This window comes from Nematolebias whitei, chromosome 11, assembly GCF_014905685.2.
Source record: "Nematolebias whitei isolate Nwh7 chromosome 11, NemWhi1, whole genome shotgun sequence".
NCBI classification, from domain to species: domain Eukaryota; kingdom Metazoa; phylum Chordata; class Actinopteri; order Cyprinodontiformes; family Rivulidae; genus Nematolebias; species Nematolebias whitei.
In genome coordinates, this window is record NC_056508.1 from 39,705,956 (window position 1) to 39,727,080 (window position 21,125).

The following is a 21,125-nucleotide window of genomic DNA, read 5'->3' on the forward strand; positions in this document are numbered from 1 at the left end:
AGTTTTAAACCCCAGATACATTTTATTTATCTCCTTTTCCTTTCCTCCATTATTTGCTTTGTGTTTGGCTGCATCACCTTTGGCCATGACTGAACGAGACGTAGCGACACATGTGGTTTGATGAGGAAATGCTGGGGGGGGGAGATTTCAGGAGACGGCTGCTGTATTTTTCTCACTGCCTCTGTGTACGGGTAATTACTCCCCCCCCTCCGTGAGATCCAGTTGGAACCAGAAATTTCTGGCCAGTGCTGGCTGCCTGCCCACTCCCACAGGCCAGGCTCCATCGGCAGCATTTCCGGGAGCGTCTGAGCGCAGGAGAAAGTGAGAAGGAAATAAACAGCAGAGGGGCTGGAAAGCTGAGACAGACATGGGAATTGTTTGAGAGTGCACGAGGCAGACGTGAAATTGCAGATCACGCAACTCTTGTTTATTTATTTTTGCAGGCACTACCAGATTCATTTCATAAATATGAAATGAGGAGGAAAGAGTGGTTTTCTTTCTGCTCAGCTGAAAAACTGTTTTAAAAATTAACAGCATTAACAGGTCACATTGCAACAGCTTTCAGATCATTTTGTTTTCTCCACACATTTATTATAAAATGTGTGTGGAGCTTTGCCTTTCCTCGATCTTAATCTACCTGTAACATTTGGTGCCATTTAAAAAAAAAAAAAAAAAAAATTATGGCACTTCTGAATTACCTTCTTAAGAATGCAGCACGAACCTTCGAGAACCCAAATAAATCTTAGATCATTATGAAAACCAGTTAAATTAATCTAAAATGCTGATTTTATCGAGGTAAAACACAACAGTGTTCCCCTTTGATAGGGCACTCATTTCTTGAAGGCACCAAGAACAAAAAGTCTTTTGTTCATCCTTTTTATATCAGAAATAAAAGCATCATTTAAATCTGCATTCCTCTTTTGCTACAGTGACTCAAGCAGTAGCTCAAGCGATGACTCTCCAGCACGTTCAGTGCAGTCCGCTGCTGTTCCTGCACCGTCAGCTCTTGGTTTATCCTCCTTTGACAAGGATGAACAGCGTAAAAGTTTTGGCATCAAGGTCAAAAATCTTCCTGTGCGCTCGACAGGTACTATAATCCTGAAAACGTTCTCTTTTATTCAGAAACGGGGATGCACATTTAGAATAATCACCAGAAATTAATTCAATAACTCATCTTCACTTGTTTTTCCTTTGGTGTTCTTTCTATAGATACAAGCCTAAAGGATGGTTTGTTTCATGAATTTAAGAAACATGGAAAAGTTACATCGGTACAAATTCACGGAGCTTCAGAGGAGCGCTACGGGCTTGTCTTTTTCCGCCAAGAAGAAGACCAAGAAAAGGCGCTTGGAGCATCAAAGGGGAAGCTTTTTTTTGGAATGCAAATCGATGTCACCACCTGGAACGGTCCTGGTGAGTTCTCATTTTCAACTGTGCAGTAGAGACTATTATCAGATCAGCATGCTCATACCACTTCGTGTTTCAGAGACGGGAAGTGAAAATGAGTTTCGACCCTTGGATGACAGGATCGATGAGTTTCACCCAAAAGCTACACGAACGTTATTCATAGGTAACTTGGAGAAGACCACTACTTATCATGATTTGCTTAACATCTTTCAACGCTTTGGAGAAATTGTGGTAAGCTATTATTTTTATGTGGTTTAGAATCTGACTAGCTGGTTAAATAGTTGACGATTACGTCAATAATCACCAAATGTTTTTTCCTCAATTATTTGTTCCGTCAAGGATATTGACATAAAGAAGGTAAACGGAGCCCCACAGTATGCTTTTCTGCAATACTGTGACATTTCCAGTGTCTGCAAGGCCATAAAGAAGATGGATGGCGAGTATCTTGGTAACAACAGACTAAAGGTGAGACTTATTTCAACCTCATTTTCAATCTTACATTACACTACTACTCCATTCTTCCTTGTCTAAAATATACATTGCATAATTTATGATGGTATATATATTCAAAGAATGAGAACCTGCTGATGTTTTTATTTTATTTTATGTATTTTCAGCTGGGTTTTGGAAAGAGTATGCCTACAACATGTGTTTGGTTGGATGGTCTAGTGTCAAGCACAACAGAGCAGTTTCTTACTCGCCGTTTTTGCCGCTATGGACATGTTGTCAAGGTAAGCTTGTTTATTTTTCTCCCAACAGTGGCCCATTGTTACTTTCCAAAATCTAAGGAGTCTCCCTTCCTTTTCTCTTGTGGCTCACAGGTTGTATTTGACCGGATGAAAGGAACTGCCCTTGTCCTTTATAACAACATTGAATATGCGCAAGCCGCAGTGAAAGACACAAAAGGATGGAAAATAAGGGGCAGTAAAATTAAGGCAAGTAAAATATGGTTTTACTCTGAAGTCATTCTGGACTTTCAACCATGATTTTAATGTTGTTTTTTTTTCCTCTTCAGGTGGACTTCGCAAATCAGGAAAGTCAGATGTCTTTTTATCGCTCAATGCAGGCATCAGGACAAGATATACGAGACTTTTTCGACTTTCTTTCTGAAAGAAGGTTTGTGAACTTTTTTTCTTCACAAATTGTTTTTACCTCTGTCCTGTTCAGTGCTTAACACTAAAATGATTTGGCTTTTTTTCTTTGCAGAGAGGATCGACGAACTCAATATGAATTTCCAACAGAAAGACCATATTGTGAGAATGTGCGAACACCTGGAACATATAATGAAGATCCAAGACGTAAATACCCTGCAAGGAGTCGAGAGTTTTACGCTGACTGGGACCCATATCAAGGAGATTACTATGATTCACAGTACTTTGATGAACCTCGTGAATATCGGGAATACAGAGCTGATCCTTATGAGCAGGACATTCGCAAATACAGCTATCTGCAACGGGAACGTGAACGAGAAAGGGAACGCTTTGAAACAGATCGTGGACGTGATCACGGAAGGAGGACTGTTGAGCGTAGCCAGAGTCCTTCTCACGTTTCCACTCGTCGTCCCGTCAGTCCCACGGCATCTCCCTCGCTTTCTGAGAGGGTACCAAGTGATTCTGATCGTCGCATTTGTTGCCGGTCCTCTGAAAGAAGTGGGAGCTGCAGTTCAGTCTCTCCATCCAGGCTTGAAAAACTGGAAAAGGCCCACTCTGAAAGATATAATAAAACTGAAAAACTTGAGAAAGATAGAAGTTTTGAAATTGTAAAAGGAAATCTGGTGGAAAAGGATAAACGAGCTGGGCGAAAGGATCGAGGGGACAAAGACAAAAGTGAGAAACAACGGCTTAAGAAGCTTAAAGTCACCTCACCTACACTCCAGACATGTGAAACGGAGCCTGAACTTGAAAGAGATATTAGCCCGGAGTCTATTCATCGAATTAAGACCAGTAAAATTCTAAAGGACGTCTCCAGCAAAGGAAGGTTGGACCTTCTGCCTTGTGTGGTGCAGTTAACACGAGTTAAAGAAAAAGAAGGAAAATTGCTTGGTCACGGTGTTCAAGAAAAACAAGTACAGAGAGCAGGGAGTAACAGTCCTAGACTGGCATCACCTACAGCTGACCAGAGAAGTCCTCTCTTCCACTCTGAATCATCAAAAGCTGACAAGCATGTGAAGGCACCCAGAGACAAAAATATGCACAGTCAAGTGGAAATTATTGAAAAAGACGTAAAAGTAAAATCCAAAAAGCATGCGAAATCTGAAATTGACTTTGACAATACCGTTTCTGTGAATGTTGACCGTTTAGCTGCAAGAAAAAGACGTTTTGAAGAATCTGGGAGAACAGATCGACAAAAGAGAGCGAATGAAGAGGAGTCCGGCAGATCTGGACTTTACATGCTGTGGAACAATACAAAGGAGACAGATTCGGAAAAGAACCTTCTGATACGAGGATTACATAAAAGACACCACAAAGACAAATGTGTTCGCATAATTTCTGTTAATAATCCTAAAGATGACGGACACTCGGAAAACAATTCTGTAGGCCTTCCTCTAGAGGAGCAATGTCATCTTGAACATTCCACAACACAGATGGACTCTCCTTTTTATAAAATGGAGCTGGACGGCTCAAAAAGTGCAAACGACTTAAATCTTACAAAGACATCAGATACCAGCAGGCTTGATACGGATGAACTGAAAGAACAAAAACAAGTTTTGTCTGAAAATGTACATGTGAGAGCCAAGTGCAGAGATCCTGATGGAGATGAACATTTTGTTGGAACTGACCAGACTAATATTTGTACTAAAACTGAACAGAGTCGATGGCTCCGGTCCAAGCTTGCTGATCGTGATAAATTAGTCAAATCCACAAGCATTGGTGCCGCTGATTTAGAAAAGGAATATATTGTGCATGATATTGGAAAATCAATTCACGATGTAGTCAGTGATAACTTCTCTTCTAGTAAACGGAAAAAAATGGAGAGTTTTGACTTTGACATACACAGAGTAAAACAAGAAGGTGACTTTGCAAGTGCCCAAAAGATGAATGAAAACATCTACAATATACCATCTACCATAGGAGCTGGTCAGTTTTCTGAAAATGAGGATGATGACACAGTTCGGATTTCTTCATCAGTCTTAAAGAAAGAAAGAAAATTCTCTCCAGCAATGGAAGAAAAGTTTTCACCCACAGAATCGTTAAAAAATAGTTTGGGCATTACATCCAAACATTTTCAGTCTTGTAATAGTAAACTTCCTAAGCTTAAAGCGTCCTTGCTTAGATTTGATGATGAGTTAATGCAACACTGGGAAAGACGGATAAAGTCTGGCTCTCCTAGAATGGAAATCAATTTTTCAAGTGGTATTTCAAGACGTGAAAGAATTCGTAAACACCTTAGCCAGGATTTGGAACCTGGAGAGGTGCAGTCTGATTCAGATGATGATGGAGAAACCAAACACACCTCTCCCAAGTCAAGTAGTTCCTTGTCTTTTATCCTCAGGGATAGGGATGAGAGGATGGCAGACTTCAAGCTTTCAAGCTCCTTGGAGAAAAATAAGTTTTACTCATTCGCTTTAGACAAAACAATAACTCCTGATACAAAAGCACTCCTTGAAAGAGCTAAGACTTTGTATTCCTCACGGGAAGATAATTGGTCTTTTCTTCCCTCACGCTTTCCAGTCTCCCACAGTTGTTCAGGCAAGGACAAAGCAGAGCTAGCACCCCGACCTATTCCTTCTTGGTATTTGAAAAAGAAAAAGATCCGTACTGACTCTGTTGAAAAGTTGCACGATAAAAAGGAAGAACTCAAGTCGCAGGAGCAAGAACGCCAGGAATTATTTGCCTCTCGTTTTTTGCACAGCTCAATCTTTGAACAGGATTCAAGGCGACTGCAGCGTCTTGAGCAAAAAGACCAAGATTTAGAAACTGAAAGTAACAGGCCTTTTACTAAATCAAGTGCTACTGATGCACATTCTGAATCTGGAGGAACTGACTTTCCGCAAGAAACCACAGTGCTTTTTCATAGTCGGTTTTTGGAGTTTCAACAACAAAAAGACAAGGACCACACCCCAACTGAGGCAGAGAATGATCCAGTGGTGGTGGAAATTAAAAAAGCTGAAATTATAAACTGTGATAATGCGTTGTCTGATAAGGAGCCAGAGCCAATGTTAAAGGGTAATGACAAATCTGCCAGCCCTCCATCACCAGTTTTATCATTTACTCCTTCCTCCAAAGAAATATCTTTACCAGAAAAGAAGGAAGTTTTAACCCCATCCCCAAATCAGTCTGTGTCGTTTGTCAAAGATGAAAAAGTAGAGCCCATTGTTGAAATTTCCGCATCCCATTCTCTTCCTATAGAAGATTTCAAACCAGCTGCCCCTAAAGTAACCGTAACCCCTACACCTACAGTTTCAGAAGCAGAAATTAAAACTGAAATCAAAGCAGAGGTAATTGAGCCCCAAACCAAATTCGATGATAGTTTAACAGCGGAAGAACATACTCTTGTTGTGGAAGATCAGCTTCCCACTTCTTGTGGTTCCGTAAGTGGCTTTAAAAAAGAGACAGTCAAATTAGCTGACGCTGATTGTTCAAAAGTTGAAGAAAAGTCTGACGTGTCTGAAGTGATAACGACAGATCCTAGAGTTGAAAATCAGGAAATTGAACTTTCTGAGGAACCACAGAAAACGGAAACGGATAGTGAGCCATGTATGCCAGAACTAGAGGCTGAAGTAAAACCACTGCCCACCCGAAGGCAGCCGAAGGGCAGGAGGGCAAAACCCCTGTCTGTACTGCGTACTGCGCAACCAGCTCGCAGTGTCAGTACCAAAAAACCTGCAACACGAAAGAGTGAACGAATTGACAAGGAAAAACTCAAAAAGACATCGTCTCTTCAGGAAGAGGCACCTAAACTAATGCTTGAGTCTAAAACCACATCTAAGTCTCCAATACATGCATCAGATTCAGAACAAAACCTTGAGTCAAGTTTAATTCATGGAAGAACACGTCGCAGGAATGTGAGGTCAGTCTATGCCACTCTACACGAAGATGAACAAGCTGGAAAAGAAACGGCAGAGTCATCTCGCTGCACGCGAAAACGGGGTGCTGATAAAGACCAAATACATCAAGATGTTCAAATTTCTACTAGTGCCAGGCGAGGGCGCCCCCCTAAAAGACGGGTTAAACGAGTTGAAGATATAGATCAAAAGAAAATAACTGAAGTGGATACAGAGGTTAAAGAATCGTCAAGCATTGTCGAAGTTGTGAAAGCCTCTGAGGGATGGCGTTCACCCCGTACACAAAAACTCCAGCAAACACCTTTGACTTCCTCTACTCCAATAAACAAAAAAGGAAGTAGAATGAATAAGTTGTCTAGAAGCAAATTAACGTTAGCCAATCAACCTGATTTAACAAATAATGACGAGTCAGACCTTAAGCCTAAAGCCAGCTCTGAACCACCTGGTAAATCATTAGATACATCAGAAAATGCAAGCTCAGGAGTACCCAGAACAGAAAAAGATTCAGACGAAAACATATCTGTGGATGCTAATATTGAAAATAAAAAGCCAAACTCTTCTGAGAAGCAACAACTGAATGCAAAAAGTATTAAAGTTAAATCACCACGGCTGAAACGGAATACTAAGCAAGTCACGGAAGACAAATCCCACAGTTTAAAAAATCTAGAAATTCGAGTTAGCGTTGATGATGTGAAGGGTTTACTCTGTTCTGAAGATGTTGAGTCTGAGAGTTTTGAAGTTAATACTATTACCAAAACAAAGATAGCAGTACAAGAGAATGAGGAAACACCGATGACAGACTTTCAAAAAGATAATAAAGAGCTTAGTTCAATGGAAAACGAAGACACATTGTCAGAATCTGAACTTCCTGCTCATCCAACGGCTGTACTTTTAGCACGACAGATGGAACTAGAGCAGGCAGTTGAAAATATCGCCAAACTTACAGCTGACCAACCTCCCCGACCTTATAAAGAACCACCTACTGGTCAACCTACTGCATTGCCCCCTGTCATTGTAGAACCAGAAGGTGAGGTTGAGGAGGAAAAGCGAGCTAATCCTGCAAGTGAAACTGAACTTGCAGCTGCTATTGATTCTATTACAGCTGAAGAAATCTGTGGGGATGCAGATGGATTCACAGCTCCTCCTACTTACACTGCCCTTGTTCCTACTCCTGAATCTGTTATCTCTTCCTCTTCAAATGATATTATGGAACCTGAAACACATATGGTGATCAATAATATTATTGCAGGAAATTTAGATGATGACTCTCAAACTAGTCCAAAAAGGTCAATGACAGAATCTAAAGCAGCTGATGATACTATTCCACTTGTTGCACCTAAGAAAATCATCAAAGTTACAGCCAAAACCCCAAAGAAGTCAAGAAATCGTAAAGGTGCCACTAATAAAAAAGCAAATACGGACGAGGAGCCCTCTCAATCTGAGCCCTCTTCAGTAAAATTTCCAGAGTCAATCCCAGACGATCCGGAAACCACAGATTCAAAAGCAGCTACTGTTATAGCTGGAGTAAGTGCGGTAACTTCTGTTGTTACTGCTGTTGCAACTTGTAGACGTGATGTTACAAGTGCTATAACTGTAGACAACCCCAAAGAGGCAGAACAGCCTGAGGTTGAACAGCCTGTACCCAAAGAATCTGCTTTTCATTCTAGATCAAACAACAACTCTATGTCTAAAAAGCATCCACAAGCAGCAGAGCCAAGAACTCCTACCATCATCCCTGCTCACCCATCACCAGTTTCCCAAATCAGTGTACCCCTCCTCCGACCTGCCAAAATGGCACTGTCGTCTGACTGGCCTCAGCGAACTGAAGAAAGCAGGATCTATGTTAATCCTTCATGTCATATCACAGTGGTAACTTCCACCCTAACTACATCATCTACTCTTGGAACTTCTTCAGCAAATCCCCCAATGCCTCCTGACACCAAGGCTTCTGATATTGACCCCAGTTCTAGTACCTTGAGAAAAATTTTAATGGAGCCCAAATATGTGTCTGCATCAAACAGCAATTCTATACCTAGCACTATAGTCACATCTGCCCTGTCAGATCTTCCACGAACATCAGAGAATGATAATCCTGCTGATACTTGTGGTTCAAGACGGTTGCTTCCTGAACAGCGCCCACCATTACCACTCCAACCTATGCACCATAAACCATCTCCACTAACAGAATCCCAACAAAACTGTGGAGATAAAATACAGCATGCAGTTATTTCTCCTACTACCTCAGTAATAAGTAGAATTCCAATGCCTTATGATACAGAAGAAACTCCAAGAATTTCTCTAAGCAACCGATGCATTGGCCCACCCATTTCAAAGCAGAAGTTTAGATCAAACTACAATGAGAACAGCCGCTGCCATGGCGTGGATCTAGTAGAAGATGTTACCAGGGGGCGCTCAGTTCTTGAACCCACTCCTTACCATTCAGGTTCTAGTCCTGGCCTAAGGGTTAATACGTCAGAGGGTGTTGTTGTTCTGAGTTATTCTGGTCAGAAAACTGAAGGACCGCACAGAATGAGAGCCAAAATTAGTCAGATTCCTCAAGCAAGTGCTGGTGATATAGAGTTTCAGCAGTCTGTGCCCAAATCTCAGATTAAACAAGAGCCACTCTACTCATCATCCCAGTCACCTACTCCAAAAGTTGTTCCAAGTCCTACTGGTTATGGGCACACAGGTGTTCTTTTGACCAGTCAGTCCTATAGTTCTCAGCCGGTAATTTCAAGTCTTACACAAGAAGGTCTTGGATGTGATAAGTCTGAAGCTCCCTATCATACATCATCTCAGAGTGTGGTAAAGATGTTCCAGCCACCAGTTAGTTCCCCTCAAGTTTTGATGTATAATCAGGCTGTGATTCAACAACACAGCAGGAGAGGACTAGTGACAGACCTGTTGCCAAAAAAGATGGACATTGGCAAACCTGTACAGCAGTCTAACCTAAGTCCAGTTATGAGTCCACACCACCCATCAATATCGGGAACCCGCATGAGTCCTAGTCCTGGCATCACCAACGATCGGTCAACTCTACACCTCAAGCAGGAACCCCAGTCCTCACGAATAGCTGGCCATTCTTCTTTACCTTTTGTCAAAGCCTGTCCACAAAGCAGCTCTCCCATTGGAACTTCTGTTGTTCTTAGTCATGGTATTCCTTCAATGTCTACATACCATTCTAACATGCATCACCCACACTCAGAACAGTCCTCTGTCATAATTCAACCTCACAGTGTCACTCAGTCAATGGCTCACAAAGCCAGAATGAATAACTCACCTATAACTGGATTAAATTATGGAAGGAGAGGGGACTCCTTGTCTTCTCCACATCAAGGGCCTGCAAAGTGCACAAACACACCACAGCACAATGTCATTCGAGATATTGTATTACAGTCTCATTCGAGTCCAAAAGCATCAATATCAGGTGGTGGTAGCAACAGTGTAAGTGAAGAAGAACCCAAGCACTTTAATCATTCTCTTGGAAGACCTTCAGTTACCCATCTCCAGGCAGATATAAGGATGGTTCACAGTGATCCCAGAGGGCTTCATCCAAACATACGTATGGATCAGTACAGAGACATGCACCAGCGCATACTCATGCACCAGCAACTAGGGGAGCAGGCCTCTTTGGAAGCAAGACGCAACTCAGAGTCTCAAGCAACATCTTCAAGCAACATTTCTTTACCTGCAAAAAGTTCTTTACTGGGAAAAAATGTTGAGCATTCAGCAAACGAGTCTCTAAAACCACTTGAGGGAAAGGTAGTGCATCCAAGCTCAGGTGAAAGTAGAATCAAAGGAGTCTCTGCATCGAGTCCCATTATGAGGTCTTCTCACCCTCATGGGATTCAGCTCATGCATCCAGGAGGAGCAGGCTCTTTCCCGGTGTATCGAGACATGAGGGGTTTCTCGTCACAGTTTCCAGGACACAACTTGGGTAACCCAGGCATTGCTTCTCTACAGGTAACTACATGCCTTTATTATTTGGTTAGTAGAAAACATGTTATCATGAAGTGCATATGTGACTTTGACGTTTAAATTGTGTGTTTTTTGTTTTTTTATCAGGTCCAATCGGAGCAGGAAGTGAGTAACAGAGGTAAAATACCTCTATCACATGGTGGAGGAAGTGACTCCACACCAGAAAGCTCTCACCTTCGTCTTGCTACCTCTTCAGAGCCCTCCCACATTTCCCGAATATCAGGAGAAACAATTTCACCTTCATACCAGTCTCCCTTGATGTCCCCTATGGGTCTCACTCACAAGCCAGAAATGTCTCTGCAGAAAGCCTCTCCAGCTTTCCACCTTACTCCTCCGCCAACAGCTTCCCCATCGAGTTCACAACAACCACGGCATGATACAAAGCTGGACCATTCGGGACATCGGCCTATTGACATGGTGCAGCTATTGACGGTAAGAGAACTGACATCAGCAGTGTTGACACATATGGAAAGTAATTTTAGCATGTTAGAAAAACAAATGCTTTCTGTTTTGTTTTGGAAGAAATATCCTATAGTGTGGCAAGGGCTCCTGGCACTGAAAAACGACCAGGCTGCTGTCCAGTTGCACTTTGTGTCTGGCAACACCTTGTTTGCCCAGCGCTGCTTGCCGCCCCCAGAGGGAGGTTCTCTTCTCCGTATTGTTCAGAGGATGAGGCTTGAGGCTTCGCAGTTGGACAGTGTAGCACGCAGAATGACTGTGAGTGTTGATTTTCTCTGAAAATTGAGTATTCGAACTGATTTCCATTAAAAAAAGTGTTCTTAATTAAACATGCCTGATTTAGCGCTAAGCTTTAAAATACAACACAGGTGTTTTGCTTTAAGGTTGTGTTTTTACATATACTAAAATAAAATAACCTATTTATGGCAGATGGAGAATGAGTACTGTTTGCTACTGGCCCTACCCTGTGGTCGAGACCAAGAAGATGTCCTTGGTCAAACCCAAGCCTTGAAAAGTGGCTTCATCACCTACCTGCAAGCCAAGCAGGCAGCTGGCATCATCAACGTGCCCAACCCTGGCTCTAATCAGGTTTATGGTCTTTTGAGCAGTTAAATTAAAATTCTATTAACCTCAAATGCTGTTTCATTAAAATGTTTTTCTTTTCTTTTTTTTAAAACTTTTATATATAGCCAGCTTACGTGGTGCAAATATTCCCACCGTGTGAATTCTCGGAGAGCCATCTATCTCGCCTGGCCCCGGATCTTCTCAACAGCATTTCCAGCATTTCCCCTCACCTCATGATTGTTATTGGCCCTGTTTGATTACCTCTATTTTTGTCCTAAACAAAGCCAACACCAGCCCTTTTTTGGACTTTTACCAGTTCGGAAACTGGAATTGCCTCGTTTTTAAGAGTTTTATTTATAAAAAACAAAAAAAAAACAAAAAAACATTTATGTTGGACTCACATTTTCTCTTTCACTTCACCAAGTCCTTAAATTATCCAGTGATGATGAATTAAAAAAAAAAAAAACTGTACCTTTTTAAACTAGATGTAAAGGCTTGGATGGGGATTTTTGATGATCATTGCAGATTGCCGGGTTTATTTATTTATTTTTTGCCATTTTTTGAAGACGTGCATAGCTTTTTATAACTCATAACATTCATAAAGGTGTGGACGGAGACTTTCTTAACGGGACATTTTTTTACCTTCATAAAAGTGATTGTGATTCTCTTCCTTTTTTTGAGACGATGTGAAAAGTCATTGCACTATGTTAAAAAAAATTGTGAACTCTGTACAGATTTGAACATACACTGAAACATGTCATGGATTTATCCTGGTGATCAGTCATGCTTGTGTTAAAAAAAATTATTATTGCCTATAAAATGATGAAGAATCAGCTTGAGCAATCATAAATGCTTTTCCTGCTTCACCATTCACAAGTTTCCACGTCATCGCAGGCTCCAACGCAAACGACTTGCTGCCTCGGGATCTCGTGATGGTGTTGCCAAATGCCTCGATAGGGGACCGAAAAACAAAAAAGACAATTTCGTTTGTTTATTTTGTTTGCATCTTCTTTAAGCCTAAAGGTATTGTGGACATTTGTGAAATTGTAAATACTGTAAATATTTAAGAAGACTGAAGCAAAATGGAGAGACCAAGCAAATTATTTTACAAGATATGTTTTTTTTTTATGTTGTCAGTGTTATGTTCATGCTTTTTTAAATTTATTTTACTCATTGTTTTTTCCTTTTGACAGGGAATGAATGTTTAAAAATGGGACAAACATTTGTAAAGCAACGACAAACTGTGCCAAAATATGCTCTTTTTTGGGGGCAAATGTTTATGATCAGAACCTATTTTGATGTTTGATTTTGTATTTAGCCATTCAGAGGGCACACTCGATTTCCTTTTTGTGTATTAAAGTAATTCTGTTACTAAAGTACTTTTTATTTTTAGGATCTTTTGTATTGTCTTGTCACTCCCCCATGTGATCCTGTACTGCCCCCTGTTGGAATTATTTTTATTTTTATTATTTTTTTTTATTGAAGATGCATATTTCAGTCACAGATGTTTAACAGCACATTTTATTTTCAAACCCCAAAGGGTAAATAGGATCATAAAAGCAAAGAATGTGACTTAAACTCGACTCCATGCCGCTAATGGATGTTCTTCATCTGTCTCCATCTCTTCCTTTAACCGTCTCCTTGAGCCAAGCTGTAAATATGTCCATCTGTGCTCTTGTGTGTTCTTCTCCCCTTTATGTCTTCAGGATCTTTATTTTTGTTTTGTGCAACAAAACAAAACCGTCTGTCAAAGATGGAAGACGAGGTGTGTGAAACCGATGCTGAAAGTAAAAAAACAAGCTAGTCAGTTTTGTGGTGTAAATATTTTTCTGAAGACACGGTGATGTTGAAGGCACTTATAATTTTTGATATACAAATGAGGGGATAAAAAACAATCTTAAAACAATGATTAAAAAGAAAAACGTCTTTTGATCGATATTCATTTTGAGTGTATTTTGCTGTTCCTCCATGAGGACATTTTAAACTGTAACATAAATGGTTGTTTAACTTCTGAAGATCATTAAATGGTCCATAACTCTGTCTTTTTGTGTTTTATTCAGATTCTTTACAAATGAGCAGGTTTCTATATTGCAGTCCTGCATTGCATCTTCTCTGCAAACTAACATTTTTACGCCTCTACATTAAAATACAACATTTACCATAAATGTCAACAAAATAATTATCAGGCACTGTTTATCTCAATCAGTCGTGCACTTTTTTCAGCAGTCAGAAGAGGTCAGTATGAGACTAAATGCAGCTTTTCACTTTCTACTTAAAAAGCATCAAGATATCAACTACAAGTGTAATTTGTTATTTGTTTTATTTAAAATTCTGCCTTTGTATTAATGTAAGAACAGCATTTAAAAATGATCTATGGCTTAAAATTAACTTTGAACTAATTAAGTTTTAATGGGTGTTTTTTTGAGTCAAGCAGGATGTATCAACTCTGTCATCTCTGAGCAGAAAACTATGGGGTGCCATTTGTAAAGTTACACAGTCAAAAATTAACAGCAATATTTTGGTTTATTTAGCCTTTGATAAGAAAAAAAAGTTTTTTTTTTTTTTTCAAAGTCATATTTTAGACCCCAAGATACTTGAATCTTGGGCTCTTGTTCACGAATGAGGGGAAAATGGAGCGTGAGATCGATAGGCGGATAGGTGCAGCGTCTGCAGTGAAGCGGGCGCTGTACAGGTCTGTCGTGGTGAAGAGAGAGCTGAGTCAAAAGGCGAAGCTCTCAATTTACCGATCGATCTACGTTCCTACCCTCATCTATGGTCACGAGCTTTGGGTTGTGACCGAAAGCATGAGTTCTCAGATACAAGCGGCCAAAATGAGTTTTCTCCGCAGGGTGTCTGGGCTCTCCCTTAGAGACAGGGTGAGAAGCTCGATCATCCGGGAGGGACTCAGAGTAGAGCCGCTGCTTCTCCTCGTCGAGAGGAGCCAGTTGAGGTGGCTTGGGCATCTGTTTAGGATGCCTCCTGGACGCCTCCCTGGTGAGGTGTTCCGGACACGTCCCACCGGGAGGAGGCCCAGAGGAAGACCCAGGACACACTGGAGGGACTATAGTTTCTCGGATGGCCTGGGAACGCCTCAGGATTCCCCCGGAAGAGCTGGCCCAAGTGGCTGGGGAGAGGGAAGTCTGGGCCTCCCTACTTAGGCTGCTACCCCCGCGACCCGACCCCGGATAAGCGGAAGAAAATGGATGGATAGATGGAAAGTCATATTTTTACCATGTTATTCATACATTTATAAAGGTCATGTCCAAACTAAATATTTAATTTACAAGCTAAATATTTAGTTTATAAACTAAGTACTTAACTTGCAAGTTAAAGATTTAGTAAACTAAATATTTAGGTGTAAATTAAATATTTAATTTCTAAGCTTAATATTTATTTTCAAAATTAAACATTTAATTTCCAAACTAAACATTTAATTTCTAAACCAAATATTTAATTTACTAACTAAATGTTTAATTCGAACCTAAATATTTAACTTGTAAGTTAAATATTTATTTTAAAAATAAAGTATTTAGCTTAGAAATTAAATGTTTAGTTTGTAAACTAAATATTTAGCTTGTAAATTAAATATTTATTTGAGAACTATAACATTTATAAATGTATGAATAACATGCTGAAAATATGACATTGAAAAAAAACCCTTTTTTTTTTATGAAAAGCTAAATAAACCCAAATATTGCTGTTAATTTTTAACTGTGTAACTTTACAAATGGCACCCCATAGAATCAAAATTCATGTTAAGTTGACTCATTGACCACAGTTGATTTATGAACCAATTTTAATATTCATGCACAAACACATGTCATAAAAGTAGAGTTGGAGAATTTTAATTGAAAAAAAAAAAGCCAAATTTAAATTTAAATAAATACATGGCCTTTGTTGACTACAGTGATTCGGTGTCGCAAATCATGGAAATTAATGTTTTAAATCAATCATTGTGGAAGTTAATTTGTCTTTTTGTTTTATCCATTTTAATATTTTTACCAATGATAATAATAATGTCATCACAATGTCAGCACTGTATGTTTCCATACAATGGCGAAATTAGTCTCTACATTTAACCCATCCACCACCAGGTGGTGCAGTGGGCAGCTATTGAAAGCGCCCGGGGGACATTTTGGGGATTAGACGTGCTGCCCAGAGACGCCACGTGATGTGCAGTGACTGGGGATCGAACCTGGGACTCTCGGGTCCCAAGCCGGCTGCCCTGCCTTACACCATGTCGGCCCCTCCTCCACTTGTTGCTGAAATGATCTTTTCCATCAGGTTGGTTTTTCTTTTTTTAAATTATGTTTGTAGTTTAAATATCAGCACTTAAACAAGTTAGATCTGCAGACTTGTGACAGCTGATGATTACCGTATTTTCTGGCATATAAGTTGCAGTTTGTGTATAAGTATAATTGCATATAAGTTGCATCTCCGTGGAGATGTGCCATCCATTCATCCACTCATCCATCCATCCATTCATCACGGCTCAGGCTGTGAGCTCTACAGCATTCCTCTGCCACCGGAGCAGGGAGGAAGGGGGCAGTGAGGCGCGTGATCCACGGCAAGGTGCGGGCAGGGGGGACGCTGTAGAACCGTGAACTATCTTCATCCCCACTATGGTGACGGAGCTGGGAGGAACACCGGGAGCAAACATGTCTGTTTGCTCAGGGTCAAAACAGCTTCAGTTCGCCACGCCACCCAGGCGAAACGAAGCTGTTTTGACCATTAAAGTGCATTTATTAAGGAAAAGTTAAACTGAGACACACCTTTGCTATAATGTCAAGCAAAATAATTGTTTTTAAGTGTTAAACTTGTTAAATTTCGAAGAACTGCAACAGCGAGTCCTCACGTGTGCACTCGCTTTACTCAGCTGGTGCAGGCGGAGGAACGCTGGAGAGCTAGCAGCGCTGGCTGTGATGGATGGATAGATGGATGGGTGGTGCTGCGCCGCCCAGGCAAAATGAAGCTGTTTCAACCATTAAACAAACACATAATAAATGCGACTTATGTATGTTTTTTTCCTCTTCGTGATGCTTTTTTGACTGGTGCGACTTATACTCTGGAAAATATGGTATGTTAGAAAATCACATATTCTTAATACTTTTGCACAATTTACCTCCTGCTCTTAAGACTTGCATAGCACTTACGATATAAACTAAATTATTAATGTTATGATGATGCTGCCCTGTTGGCTTCATCGTGCCGTGATCTCCAGCTCTCACTGGAGCGTTTTGCAGCTGAGCGTGAAGCAACTGGGATGAGGATCAGCACCTCCAAGTCTGAGGCCATGGTCCTCCGTCTGAAAAGAGTGAACAGCCCTCTCTGGGTTGGGGGTGAGCTTGGGAGTGCATCAAGTGGAGGAGTTCAAGCATCTCTGGGTTTTGTTCACAAGTAAAAGAATAAAGCATGAGATTGACCGTTGGATCGTTGCAGCTTCCACGGTATTGGTGCGTTGTGCTGGTCCATTGTGGTGAAGAAGGAGCTGAGCTGCAAGGTGAAGCTCTCTGTTTAACGTTCGGTCTGTGTTCCAACCCTCACCTATGGTCAGGAACTTTGGGTAGTAACCAAAAGAACGAGATTGCAGATACAAGCGGTCAAAATGAGTTTCCTCTGCAGGGTAGCTGGACTCTCCTTCGGAGATAGGGTGAGACGTTCAGATATCCAGGAGAGACTCAAATGCAGTTGAGAGAGTTTGGGCATCTGCAAAGGATGCCCCCTGGACACCTCCCTAGGAAGGTGATCTGGGCATGTCCAACTGGAAGGAGAAATGGGGGATAATCCAGAGCTGGCTGGAGAGACTGTCTCTTGATTGGACTGGGAATCCTCCCAGAAGAGCTGGAAGAGGAGGGTGTACCCCGCCCCTCGCACAGTGATTGCTGGACATGGGCACCGGCGACCCCTGGGACCCAAAATGGAATAAGTGGGTAAAGATAATGGATGGATGGATCTTTCATTTTAGGTGTTTGAAGGTAGCGCGGGAGATGGGGGAGAAACGAGATCCTAGGATTCCAAGGCAGGATGAAGATTTGACCCAGAAAGGTGAGTAACATTGGAGAGAGTGACAGGTTATGGTGCTTGGTGTTTTTGGTCCAGGATATCTGGCTTTTGCAGGAACAGGATGCTTACAGGCGTGGTCACAAGGAGCGAGGAGGTTCCAACATCAAGGACAGAGGAGCAGGACTTGAAGAGACACAAGAAAAATGCAAAAGTTAGTCGTCGTTTCACAAGAGATAAGTTTACCAGCTGTCACTTAAATTACCAGAAGGTATCATAATGTTCCAGCGTCGGATGAATGACTGTGAAGTCTTAAGTACTCTGAAGAGTAGTCAACAGGATCAGGTGCAGGTGGAGAAGGGTGGATTGACTGGATGATTGTCAGCTGTGGGAAAAGTGATCATGACAGAAAAATTTAGGAATCCTACGGATGGATTAAAAGAAAACTTGTTAAAACTTTTCAAGATTTTTAAATCTGTCCAGAGGACCTGACTTAACTTAGTTAGATTTTTCTACCTGGATTATTGAGCATGCATCAGGATTCTAGGAATCCTATACATATTGTCACTCACCAGTAAAAACATTTACTTTTTACATCCTGAGTCTTTTCAGTCCCTGGAGAAACAAATTGGTTAAAACCCAAGCCAAACTTGGCAAAAATGACAAATAAGTGGAAATAAAGCTAAAAACATGAATGTTTCTGGCTGAAAGCATTGCTCTCCTCGGGTTTCAGAGTGGCGTACAAATGGATTTAAATGAACCAGGAGAAATGAGCACTCTGGTTTTCATAGCTGCACTTAGAGACTCATCCTTCCAGGCAAACAGCTCTATGGTTTGGAGAATTTTAAGACTGTGGCTCCAACATCCAATTCAAGAGCATGCAAGCTTACAGATTCCCCAGAAGGAGGCCTGTGGGGATTTGGTGCCTTTTAGAATTGGGAACATTTGGTGGTCAGAGCTGAATAATCTGTCCTCATATTTAGAATTAGGAGTCAAACGGAGGGAGAGATATGTTACACACATCAGTTTTTATCTTGTGCTGCTCAAAGGTGAAGGTAGAATTATGTTTGTCTGTTAGCAACATATCTCTAAAACCACAACAGATTTTATTAAAACTTCATAGGAAATAATCATTTGATGTAACTCTATATTTGATTCACATTTGGAGTCATCTCTATTCAAGATGGTTGACACAGCCAATTGGCCTTAAAAAAAATCCACACAAAATGACCATAACTCACTTAGTTTTACAGATACCAAGCTAAGATGTGATGTGGTACAAGTTGAGACCCATTCACAACACATACTGAGTAACATCTGGCAATGATGCATGGAGTTGTGCATAACATATTTTCAAAGTTTAATTGAAATGTCATAATACTCTTATTCTAAAACTCTGACATTAAATACCGTGGGTGATATGCATACCTTCAAGGAATGCTTGACCTGCAATAAATATTCACCCACTCTTCAACCAGTTACCGCTAGGAAGTCAGGAGACAGCATTTCACAGTTAAAAGTAGTGGTAAACTTCTGTCCCATTGTGCAACAAAACAGCCTTTAAAGCTTCGTGGCCTGTAGTTTCTCACCTTTTTCCCAACAGGTCTGATGGAATCTGATGCTTCCTGTGAGTAAAGGTCGACAGCTGCAGCAGCACGAGTCGGTGAGAAGTGCAGAGAGGGTCATGGCCGAGCCCCGCTCATTTTCTGTAACTTGTCATTATGCCTTCACAGTAGAAATAAAAGAGTCCGACCATATGAGCCGAGGCATAAGTGATTTATGGCTCCCTGTCAGGCCAGGAGTAGGAATGTTAATTGACACCCAGTTCCTGAGTGAAAAGAAGCAGATCAGACTGGTAAAACCTCCAGAAAAAGGCTTCCGCTCATCGTTTGTCTCTGCAGTCCTCAGATTAGTTGTTTTTCTGAGATTATAAACTTTGTTTGGGAGATTCAGAGAAGTACTCGTGGGTTTAACCTTAAAGTTGACCTCATCTATGCTTTAAAGACGTTTTTCTCTCGAGCTCCACAAGCTGACATTTTGAAAGCCCAGTTTTAGTCACAAAACAAAAGGAATGTTGAAAATGTTGAGGCTCCTTTTTCAGACTTTGATAAGTGCTCGTTTTCTTCAGTTTTACATTCCATGTGGGTGTTTAAACAATTTGTCCTCACTGGGAGCACCCCCCAACCCACCCCCCTGCAAGATAATTTTAGAGATACTGAGAGGAACAAGTCCTATTTTTAAAAGTAAGATGTTGCACATATTAAAAGTGTTTATTCAAAGGTAATTTTTCAGACTGTCCACACTTTTGTTTGGTGACTTGAATCACTGATGCAGAAAATACAAGACACAGACAGCAGCACTTTTCTGCTAAATTTAGACAAATGTTTTCAAGCGCTCTGCAAAATATAACTTTAAGAAGCACATGCCTGCACTTTTTAGACATTCAAGCCAATTTTAAAGGAGCTGTAAAGGTTTTTAATTCAACCTTTAATGCCTCTCACATAATGCTTTGTTTATACTTCTCTTAAAATAGATTCAATGTGCATTTTACGACAAATAATCCCACATTATGTCCCTTTTGTTCTGAACTTTGTGTCGACGCATGAAAAAATGAAAGACCAAAGATTCCTTGAAGAAACTGACCACTGTTAGAGATATCTTGTGCAATTTGTTAGTGTTTGTGATATATGTTGTGGATGACTCTCAGCTACAACCATATCAAATTCTAGCTCAGTATCTGTAGAACTGACTATTATAGCCATGCTAATGAATGGTTACTTACCACAGCATTTTGCTTTAATTAAACCCTTAAGAAACCTAATCTTGATTCAGGAATTCTGGCCAATTATAGACTTTTATCTAAAAAATATCTAGAGAAAGTCGTTTCAGGTCAGTTGCATGAACATCTGCAAAGAAATAATCTGTTTGAAGAGTTTCAATCTGGGTTTAGAGCTCATGATAGCACGGAGACAGCACTGGTGAAAGTTACTAATGATATTCTCATGGCCTCAGACAATGGACATGTGTCCCTACTGGTCCTGTTAGACCTCAGTGCTGTATCTGATACAGTTGATCACAATATTCTACTACAGAGACTTGAATATGATATTGGAACAGCTCTAAAATGGTTTCAATCATACTTATTTGATGGATTCCAATTTGTAAATTTAAATAATTAATCTTTTCATACACCAAAGTTAGTCATGGAGTTCCTCAAAGTTCAGTGCTTGGACATATATAGTTTATTTTATATACGCTTCCATTAGATACATTTATTTCCCAGGCTGTCATATTGTAAAGTTTGCAGATGATACAGCTGTGGTGGGATGCATCACAAACAATAATGAGTCCAGATACAGGCAGGAGGTGGAACACCTGGAGATCTGGTGCAGGAAGAACAACCTTCACATCAATGAGAAGAAAATGATGGAGATGATTGTGGATTTCAGAAGGAGCAAACACATACCCCCACCCTGAACATAGAAGGATCTGCAGCGGAAGTGGTATCCAGCTACAAGTACTTTGGTCTGCACCTGAATGACAACCTCAGCTGGAGCAACAACACCACCAGCCTAATCTAGAAAGCTCATCAGAGACTCTACTTCCTCAGGCGACTGAGACGAGCTGGTCTGGGAAGCTCAGTCCTCACCTCCTTCTACAGGTGTGCAGTGGAGAGCATCCTGTGCTCCAGACTCAATGTGTGGCATGGAGGCTG

At 40.8% G+C, this 21,125-nt stretch overlaps 1 protein-coding gene across 1 annotated transcript in view; it reads left to right on the plus strand.

The window, feature by feature from the left end:
• Positions 1 to 11,860, plus strand: part of spen (spen family transcriptional repressor) — a 26,414-nt gene extending 14,554 nt beyond the window's left edge. Inside the window, exons 4-15 of the mRNA XM_037684989.1 lie at positions 930 to 1,087; positions 1,210 to 1,410; positions 1,484 to 1,635; positions 1,744 to 1,869; positions 2,022 to 2,135; positions 2,226 to 2,339; positions 2,420 to 2,520; positions 2,611 to 10,372; positions 10,475 to 10,819; positions 10,910 to 11,104; positions 11,276 to 11,434; positions 11,536 to 11,860. Of these exons, the coding sequence (XP_037540917.1) occupies positions 930 to 1,087; positions 1,210 to 1,410; positions 1,484 to 1,635; positions 1,744 to 1,869; positions 2,022 to 2,135; positions 2,226 to 2,339; positions 2,420 to 2,520; positions 2,611 to 10,372; positions 10,475 to 10,819; positions 10,910 to 11,104; positions 11,276 to 11,434; positions 11,536 to 11,667 (9,559 nt within the window). The 3' untranslated portion in view covers positions 11,668 to 11,860. The remainder of the gene's footprint in view (positions 1 to 929; positions 1,088 to 1,209; positions 1,411 to 1,483; positions 1,636 to 1,743; positions 1,870 to 2,021; positions 2,136 to 2,225; positions 2,340 to 2,419; positions 2,521 to 2,610; positions 10,373 to 10,474; positions 10,820 to 10,909; positions 11,105 to 11,275; positions 11,435 to 11,535) is intronic.
• Positions 11,861 to 21,125: the final 9,265 nt, after the last annotated feature.